We start from the raw sequence: 10,644 nt of genomic DNA, 5'->3' as shown, positions 1-10,644 counted from the left end.
AAACACTTCCCCACCCACGAGAAGTTGACAGGTAAAATTGAAATTAAATTGCGTTTAAATAAAGGTTGCTGCACAAAGAGTAAATTCGTCGAACACGATCTCCCTGAATGTCAAGCTGAATTATAAAATTTTCATTGAATACTGTACATGAATCAAACTTCACAACTTTTTCCAGATAGCCGTAGCGGTAAACACGCAGCTATTCAGCAAGACCAAGCTGAGGGTCGTGGGTTCGAATCCCACCGGTCGAGGATCTTTTCGGGTTGGAAATTTTCTCGACTTCCCAGGGCATAGAGTATCATCGTACCTGCCACACGATATGATATACACATGCAACAAATGGTCATTGGCACAGTAAGCTCTCAGTTAATAACTGTGGAAGTGCTCATAAGCACACTAAGCTGAGTAGCAGGCTCTGTCCCAGTGGGGACGTAATCCACGAAACTCTGGGAGGGTTTCAATAGAAAAAAGGGCAGGATTCTCATAAAATCAAGGAGAGGATACCGATAACTTTGATCATTATTTTGACTGCTCGACTGCTTTTTCACAGTTTCCAAAAAAGTTAAACCTGTTAAAAAATTCTCACAGCAGATTTTGTTTAATGATTTGTAATACATTTTTTATAACAAAAAACGAAGGTGTTACGAAAATTTTCGATGTAAATAGTACAGTTGTAACTATTGAGACAACATTGTTTTCAAAATTCGACCACCTTTCAAAAAGTTTCTTATTCATTTGGTGGTTTTAGGCATATATTGTTGGAAATATATATGGCGTAATTACATTTGATGATCCTTGACAAAATTTCTCTCCCACCACGAAGTAAAATTAAATTATAACGTTCTTAAAAACAGGTCTTGAAATATTCTTAAACATTCCATCTTCTGGTTACTGACTGTACAAAAAGATTATGATTTCATTTGTAATACCAATTCCTAGACAATTAGTTGAAATTTTTTTGATATATTCAAGTAAACTATTTCATTGATCAATGACAAAATGTATGATTTTGTTCCAAGCATGCATTAATTTCGTAATGAAACTTCTAGAGAAAATCTTGACTGAATTTACGCGAATTCCCTTGAAATCACCGATTTTTTTTATTTTACCTAGCATTTCCTGAAAAATGAAACATATATCAATTTTCGAATAACCTAAATAACCCTACTCGAAGAATTTCATAATTTATCCTTTGCAATTACAATTATTAAGTATGTATTGCTAAAACATTCTTAAATTTTTAAGAAGTCATGGCTTTTAAATTCATTTTCAAGCATAAGCACTTTAATTCTTTTTGTTCATTCAAGCAAACATTTTAAAATCTACCTAAAACAAATGGTTCACCAATGTTTAGAAGATTTTTTCTTATATTTGATTTTAAACACCCAGTAGATCTTGAAGCCTCAGTATGTCTTTAGACACAACTGAAAATTTCTTCAAGAATTTCTGAACTTAAGCAAATATGTTCGCTGTTTATGATACTTTTGATGACTTTAATAAAAAATCTTGTTGAGGCTCTAGTATTTCAGAAAGAATTTTAATTATATGTTTAGATAAGTTTCTACCAAGGGGCGCTGAAATGGAAGTTCGCCAAGGGCGCCACGAGGCCACGCTACGGCTTTGCGTGCAACTTGATCAAAGATTGTACACCAAATATTTATTTCATTTGTTCTGATAGTTTAAGCTGTCTACAGGCATTGGATACGATAAATTTCAATTTTAAAACTCATAATATTATATTTATGATGAAAACATTATTATTTGATCTTAGTTCTAAGGGATTTATTATTAAATTTGTATGGGTTCCTGCTCATTGTAAGATTTATGGAAATGAACAGGCAGATTCATTAGCTAAATTTGGCGTTCATCGGGGAATAACCTACAATCGTCACATATTACCATTTGAATACTATCCAAAACTGAAAGTAAAATCTCTTTTGGATTGGCAAGTTTGTTGGAACTCTAGCGATAAAGGGCGATGGTGTCATTCTATTTGCCCAAAAGTTAGTAATTATCCATGGTTCAAAAATATATCAGCCAGTAGAAATTTCATTTGCTCTTTTTCAAGGTTGATATCAAATCATTATATTTGCAACAGCCATTTATATCGAATCAACATCAAAGATTCTAATCTATGCGATTGTGGAGAATCTTATGAGGATATTGATCATATTGTATTTCAATGTCGCAAATTCATTTTACCGAGGAAAAAATTAATCAACAACATAGCAAATTTGAATCATCCTATTCCCATATCTGTTCGTGACATACTTGGTACTAAATGCTATCCCGTATTGAAAATTTTATTTGAGTTTCTAAAAGAGATCGCATATTTTGTTTGATACTTGTTGTTGTTTATATACATTTATTTTCAGATGTCAAGAATGATTCGATTCTGATGAACCCTCTCCCTCGCCGACTTTTGATGATACTCTTCACTTAATATCGGATTGATGTTCATATTCCACGATTATGGCTCTGTTATGGTCTGTTGCCGTGTGAGCCTCTAGTTTTAAGTTTGATTTGTAACGTTTCTTGAAAAGATAAAGAGGTTTTGTGCCTCTTTGAGAAAGATTTCAAAAAAGAAATCACTCAAAGGGGTTTTTCCATCTTTCAAAATTTTATGTTAAAATAAATAAATAAATAAATAAATAAATAACGCTAGCTATCAAAAACCTTCGTTTGAAAAATGACTGCTTTCGACGTTTTGTCTCTTCGACGTTTTGTCCCTTTCGACGTTTTGGGATTCGACGTTTTGGCATTCGACGTTTTGGGTTTCGACGTTTTGTCATTCGACATTTTGTCCCTAAACCAACATTTTGTTTCCTACGGATGGAAAAAATATGTTAGAGCATGTTGTAACTGATTGCGATGCTGTACAGATTTATGGTTCACGTAGGTTAAATGTGTTCTGCGTAATTGCAACTCTATTTGATGAGATATCCCAGTTTTAATCCATCTGATCCATATCTGTGTGCTATCCATAACTGTGGGGTGACTAATAATACTCTTCACTTTTGCATTCGTTTTGCTTAACTGATTAACATAAACTTCGTTATCTTGTTTAATATGTTGTGGGTCTCGCACTATCAAAGTTACCCGCATTATCAAAGTTACCCCGTATTACGGTACGTGTCTAACAAACACATCTCATCAATGCTTGGGAGTTTCGATCTACAAATATGTACAAAAGCAATCGCGTGCTTCTATATTATGAAATTATTCAAGTTTATAAAATTCAATCATATAAATTAAAATGTCATGAATGCTGTTAATAAGGTAATGAAAGGTAGACATGTAGAACTTCTTACTGGTACTGCCGAGACAAATTTCTTAACTGCCAGACAACGCTAATCACGCGGCTACGAAGCTCACAGTTTCAGTTTCAAAATGCAACACGTGGAATACGCCCAGATGTAGGCAATTTCCTATGTAAGTTCGGCATTCTTTAATGTAAGGAATAGAAATTTATTAGCGTGCATTATATTCGGCGACTTTCGCGCAGTTTTATGAGGTACCGTTCACAAGCTACTCAACGTTTTAAGCCTGATCGCTGCTGACAAGTAATTTCTCGGCCTATCCAAGATGCATGGGAAATTTCTGCAAGGAATCGATTAGGAATGCACTTTTTTCTGATCGCCGTACGCAGTTGAAAAGAAACGTCAGTTTAAATGCACGGAGAAATATTTTTACCTAATTTTTGAGTTTACTTTACCCAAAATTAAGTATATCGATTATAGTTTCAACCCAAAATCTCTCGGTTTTCTCTTTCTCCCACACGAATGTTGTCAAAAATAGAGAGAGCTGCATCTACCCAATGGGGGTACTTTAGCCCAATAAGCCAAATTTGGGTAAATGCAACTTTTCTTGTGTTTGGGTCGCAAGAACTCAATTTTGCGTTAAAGCAACCCAAAATAGAGTATATTTTTCTAATGGAATTAAAGCCAAACTACCTAGTGGGGATCTTGGAAATTTAGCCAAAATTGAGTGATTGGGCTCAACTACGGAATTGCGTTGAAACAACCCAAAATTGATTTGAATTCCGTCTCCGTGTGGGAATTGCTGTAGAAATTTTCTGCAAGGAATCGGTGAGAAATTTCTTTAGCGATTCATTTTCAGTAGCAAATTAGGCTTTAGGAATGACAAAGAGAAGCCCAAACGGTTTCATACTAAAAATGAAATATTTTCCATACAAAAAGCGTAAAGGAGAGGGAAAGGGTTCATTCAAATATTACGTAACGCAAAATTTGCCAATTTTATACCCCCTCCCTCCCCCACGTAATAGCTTCTGTAAGGAAAATTTTAAATTTTTGTATGGACCGTAACACTATGTAAGACCCCCTCCCTCCCCCTATTGCGTTACGTAATATTTGAATGATCCCAAAGGGGATCAAACATTGCCAACCTCAGCGTAACGTCTTTATAATGCCGCTTTACACATCTTCAAATCTTATCCTATAATATTTGCAACGTGTCATATGCGCATATGTGTTCTTATATAATGTATGATAAATAATTATTTGTTTATTATTTTATGTAGTTAAATTAGAACATATTGAAAATAAGTTGCAGCGTACCATGGTACGTGTAATGAAAATAATGAATAAATCGATTTTTGCAAACATTGATCTCCGGGATCTTTCATAAAGTTGATCTCGAAAAAAGTCGCTGATTTTTGTTTTGACAGTTCTCGCCAGCCAGCAGCTGCTCTGTCATTTTGCACAGCAGTTTATCATCGTTCCGTCAGTTGTTTCGTTCGGCAATTGAAGTTTCTCCGTCGGTTTTCGCTTTTGCTTTATTTGTTGGGTCATTTGGATAGTATTTTTCTCGTATTCCTAATCGGAAGAGTCAAACCTCGAATACAGTAGTGCAGCATCAGTGACAGTGGCAAACAGCAGCAGTAGCGGTTAATTTCTGGTGGTTCTGAAAGGAAGACGATTTTGGGTAAGTTTTCTGACTTTGGTTGGGTGAGTGATTTCCCATCACAACACTGTTCCGTTACAGATTCCGAGTATCTTTCTGTTGGTCGGCTTCAGCGGAGGACGGGCTAGTTTACTTACATAAGCCGCAAGGAGGACGATTCGTTTCCGGGTTGCACAAGGGCTTGGAAGCAACCGCTCAAGATGTCCAAAGGTGGCAAAATTGTGAGTAGCACTTCTCTTTATTGAGACGGGATTTTGATCCCAAAAGAAGAAAGAAATGACGCACGGAAAATTGATATGTCATTGATGATTTGGTGAAGGAGTGGGGATATAAGCTGCTATATGCCGAATCGGGTTTAAATTCTTGATAGAGAACCATTTAGAAGATTCTAGCTGATATCCTTCTGTTACTAAGCAATCAGCTGAAAGATTAACCGGTTTGTCTTGGGTCCAGATTTTGCTCTGTTTAGATAACCTCAACCAAATGCTATTTGGGAAGTTTGTTTTGATTTCGGTCCGTCCAGTGCTGGCAGGATTTGAGATTGAATTTGGCCGCTTCTCCATACTATTTAAAATGTTCACACAATTCCCTGTGCTACTAGGCTGATAGAAGATCTCTTTTTAGAGACATGGTCACTATTTTCTAAAAAGGCTGATTTGAATAAATAAAAAAATCTGTAAATCCTAGTTTTAATGAAAATTCTCTAAAATCTTCAATTTTTTTAAAAGAACTTTTTCTTTTTCTTCTTGAAATCAATTAACTGTGGTGTAATTTTTTGAGGCCACAGCGATTCATACGATATTTTTCCATAGTTTCTTCAATTTTTTTCAATTTATTCAGTTTGTTCACAGGCTCCTTGAAGGAAAGCTTCAGGATTCTCTAATTGAACTCATATTAAAATTCCTCGAAGAGTTTCTTGAGCGTTTATAAGAAATTCTTCCAGCCATTACAATGAAAAATCCTTCGATAATTCCTCCATGGATTGTCCCATGAATTTTTCTGCGACATATACTAGAAGCAATACCACGAATTCCTAAAAAAAAAAAACTCAACCAGCATTTCCAGAAAGTTCTTTCCGCTATTTTTCTAGGGATTTCTTCAACTTTAAAGGTGTCTCTTAGTGATTACTCTTGCACTCTCCCAAAGATTTGTGAAGTAATTTATCTAGTAAATTGTTCTTCTCAGTATTTAATAGTTCGGATTACTCCTACATCAATTTCTAGGACGATTCCACCTGAAGTTTTCCAGGAATTCGTCCAGAAAATCCTTCAGGATATTATCCATGGATTTGTTTGAAGTGCTGGTAGCAGGTCTCTTTTTAATGTAAGACACCTCTTTTGTTTCGACTTGTAGGTTTAGCTTTCTTTATAATTATCTGGTAATTATTACCAACAATATTGGGGTCTCACTTTGCCTGTTGATGTAAACAAATAAATAAATAGGAAGTCTTTAAAAGTATCTATTTTCAATGAGAACTCTCTAAAACCACTATTTTTATCGAAATGGCCTCCAAGGTAATTTTTTTCCTTATTCTGTTTCCAGTTAATCATGGTGCAAAAAATCAAAGGCTCCAGAGAAACCTTCACTACGCGGCTATGTCTTCCCAAATTCCTCCCAGAATAGATTCAGGAATTCTTTTCCGAAGCCTTCTTTTGGAATACTTGCAGGGGCTCCTCCACGGATCCCTTTGAAACTTCCTCCACCAATTCTCCCAGAAACTCCGGTCATTTTTTTTTTTCGAGATTTAGTCTCTATTTCAATGCATGTTTCTTAAAAGTATGTTTCTTAATAGCAGGGTGGCCACCGAACCGGGAAAACGGGAAAAGCGAGAAAAAGACGGGAATTTGATTCCACCGGGTTAAAAGACGGGAAAAACCGGGAATTTGAGATTACTACCGGGTAAATCGTGTTGAACGAACATTTTGGAGCTATCAATCTACAAACCAGAAGTTGTAGAAAATCGTTATATTTGAATAACACATTGGATTGCTTATTTTTTTAACGATTTAATTTTTACTTTTTACACTATGCGTCTTAACAATGTTCCACTTTTCTCACAATATCGCTAACCATGTTTCGAAATATATAAAGGTTCTTGACTCAAGAATTAACATTTTTTTACACTGATCGTTCATTGAACGGAATTCCATAAATCATTTGTAATTTAAAAATACTGGCGCTTAATTTTGTTTTTCAAGTCCAGTATATTTATATTATTTAATATACAAAAATATAAACTTTAGCGAAGTTCGCCATTAAAAAATAAAAAAACGCCGGCCACGCCTAATGATTGCACAGATTTTCAGTGCAAATTTCGGTATATGGTAAAAAGATTGATTTTCACAGACTTTGGTAAAATTTTAGCTTTCACCGAATTTTCTGTGAATTTTTGACAGTTATGTTGAAACCACTGTTGTTCCAAAAATCTGTTGAATCACATATGCCACGGATTTTTGTTTCATTCTAGGTGTGTTGTTTGCTTTGGAGAACTCTTTATTTTCATGAAGTAAAAATAAAATGATAAGAAATTGAGTTGAAATATCTTTAATTAGCTAAATCAAAAACCTGGAAAATTTTGGCGACTGTACCGGGAAAACCGGGAAAAAGCGGGAATTTCAAATAAATTTGGTGGCCACCCTGTAATAGAAGGTTTCTAAAGACTCTTTAATAATCAAAATGGACTTTTGAGTCACTATTTTCCTTCTCCTTGCTGGTAATTCCAGTTCGAAAGACTTAACCAGGAATTCCCACAGGGATAGCTCTGAAAATTTTCCAAAATGCTTTTCCAGTAGTTACTAGATCTTCCAAAGATTTCCACAGGAGTTCTTCCATAAGAATTGACAAGGGTTACAACTTTCTTTAGAGATTACACAGTTCGACAAAAAAAGTCGATATGAATGCACAGAGACCGGACACCCCGGGCTTGAAAGTATAAAAATAAACAAAAATAATGGCGTTTTCAGAATGTTCGTGTCTGCCCCAGGTCATTTTTAAAATATACTTGAACTTTTTGCATTTTTTATTTAAAAATCTAATCTAATCAATAAACCGACACAGTGTTTTATATTCAGGACAGGGGAATTCATGTGCCATATAATGTTTTCAACTTTAAATACAATATGAAGAGTTGTAATAAGATTTGCAGGGAGCCCTCCCCCCTTTTTTGTACCCTCCTAATTTTTAAAGTATCGCAAATGATGGAATATTTGATATACAGGGGGTTGTCAAAATAACTGGGACAAGCAAAAATTGGGCCAACTTTGGAATGCTGTAACTTTGCCAAAAATTGACCGATTTCAATTCTTTAAGAAGTAATGGACGGGTCAACTAATCTAGTTTTGAGGTGCATCCACGGAGATGAACTATGACCACCGGATACCGGTGATAATCCGGATTTCCGGAAGCATGTCTTATGCAGTAAAATTATGACGTGTTTTTAGCAAAGGTCTCGGCTAAAAAATCAAAATTTTACTACACATGAAGATAGAAGATCTAATTCTGAAGCGATTGGTGCGCCAAGTATTAATATTGGTCCAGAAACAACCAATATATGGCCATTTCCCCGGAATCGGTGCCGGTAGTGGATCCGAATTGGGATCAAACAATTTATTCACTCAAAATATGTCGCGCAATATTGTTTTCTCCCTAGCTTATCATAAAATACCCTATTATAAGTTGAAAATGAGTCTTGTACAGATTTGGCTACTCATGGCGCCGCCCAGTGCCCCGGGGGAACCTTGCATAGGGGACATTTCTATTTTGACACCAAAGCATATCATGCGACGGCTCATTCTTCATGTCTTGTCGTAAATAGGGCAACTGTAGACTCAAAATGGATAGTTGACTACAGTGACTACTTCCGGGACCACCGGATGTCCCCGAGGGAACCTATAATTAGGGACAATTGAAATTGAACTCCAATACATATCATGCGACAGTTCATTTTTCATATCTCGTGCTAAATAGGGCTGTTGTAGACCTTAAGTGGATATTTGACTACAGTGGCCACCTCAAAACTAGATTAGTTGACCCGTCCATTACTTATTAAAGAATTGAAATCGGTCAATTTTTGTGAAAGTTACAGCATTCCAAAGTTGGCCCAATTTTTGCCTGTCCCAGTTATTTTGACAACCCCCTGTATATCAAATATTCCATCATTTGCGATACTTTAAAAATGGGGAGGGTACAAAAAAGGGGGGAGGGCTCCCTGCAAATCTTATTACAACTCTTCATATTGTATTTAAAGTTGAAAACATTATATGGCACATGAATTCCCCTGTCCTGAATATAAAACACTGTGTCGGTTTATTGATTAGATTAGATTTTTAAATAAAAAATGCAAAAAGTTCAAGTATATTTTAAAAATGACCTGGGGCAGACACGAACATTCTGAAAACGCCATTATTTTTGTTTATTTTTATACTTTCAAGCCCGGGGTGTCCGGTCTCTGTGCATTCATATCGACTTTTTTTGTCGAACAGTGTTATTGTAGTAAACTTAGAAGCGTCTTCTCGAGCCAAGATTAGATTAATAACTGACAGTATGTTTGTTATTTCGTTTCCACGGTGTACAATATTAAGACGTTGACGACGTCGTTTCGATCCACCTCGAACATCTTTTTGAAAATATGAAACGATAGGAGTGACGTCACATGTTTTCAATCAAATTTGTTAATTTTTATGCCGTGTTTCGTTTGCATATCACATTTTCTCTAAGCCTGCTTATTTTGTGGCTTCAATAGATCATTTGTATTCTATTCATTACTCTCATTATTGCCTTTTTCTACTCTTTTCTGAATTCTTTTCAATTTTAAAAGACAATTTACACCGTCTTCAGCCATAGGCTGCACAGACTGAACTTAACTAACATTAGACAACGGACACACGGAACGACCAATGGACCAGTGAAGAATTTTTCGTTTGACGAAAAGTTTTCTCCGACTGGGGCGGGAATCGAACCCATACTCTGTAGCACAATACGCCTAAACGACTGACGCCGTAAACCGCACGGCTACGAAGCCCATGTTTTATAACTAACACAATTGGTATACTTCAATTATAACATATTCTATCATTTTTAAAAGATTAACTCAACTCACGATTCGGTTTAGAATGGACCTCTATCACTTTGAATGGCTTTGGATATCCACGTACATCAAATATTCAACTCTAAGCTATATTCTTAGCATTGATGTGCCTTTTAAGAAGCTTTTATAATCATCTGAATAAATTTAACTTGACAAAGAAATTGGCTTCTAAGCGATTATAGAACGCATTTTCGTACTCTCTGATGTACTTGCTACAGCTTTGGTTGACTCTGACCATACGAAAACGAATATATTTACGAAACATTGGATTCATATAATAACTCCCAATATGATCTTGCTGAGCAGATTGCAAAGTTTAACATCGAAGTCTTTTATGAATTATCGTAATCCGGGGGCAATTGATCACTATTTCAAAACTTTTTATTTTGTTATCCTTTGGAATTTAAATATTTATAATTTTTAATAAATTCATTGATCTCTATCAGTTTATTTAATCGATTTTTTTATGAAATTATTTTTAATATAAAAAAAATCATTTAAATATCGAAAATTGAAAATGACAAACTGGGACGAAATTGATCGTCATATAAAAAAACAGGTTTAAGTATAAAAAATTTCCCTATCTTCTGAATCTTACAACTTGTATATTTCACCCTTTTATTGCAAAATTAAAT

General features: G+C 35.2%; 1 protein-coding gene across 2 annotated transcripts in view; it reads left to right on the top strand.

Annotated features, from left to right (window-relative positions):
• Positions 1–4,694: 4,694 nt before the first annotated feature.
• Positions 4,695–10,644, top strand: part of LOC5567399 (nuclear protein localization protein 4 homolog) — a 101,259-nt gene continuing 95,309 nt past the window's right edge. Inside the window, exons 1-2 of one of the 2 annotated variants that reach the window (XM_021849094.1) lie at positions 4,695–4,944; positions 5,005–5,144. In XM_021849094.1, the coding sequence (XP_021704786.1) occupies positions 5,124–5,144 (21 nt within the window). In that variant the 5' untranslated portion in view covers positions 4,695–4,944; positions 5,005–5,123. The remainder of the gene's footprint in view (positions 4,945–5,004; positions 5,145–10,644) is intronic. The other variant, XM_021849093.1, reaches the window with a different exon arrangement.

The sequence above is a fragment of the Aedes aegypti genome, chromosome 3 (assembly GCF_002204515.2).
Source record: "Aedes aegypti strain LVP_AGWG chromosome 3, AaegL5.0 Primary Assembly, whole genome shotgun sequence".
In the NCBI taxonomy this organism is placed as follows: domain Eukaryota; kingdom Metazoa; phylum Arthropoda; class Insecta; order Diptera; family Culicidae; genus Aedes; species Aedes aegypti.
The sequence above is the reverse complement of the archived record's forward strand: the minus strand, read 5'-3'. Positions and strand labels throughout refer to the sequence as shown.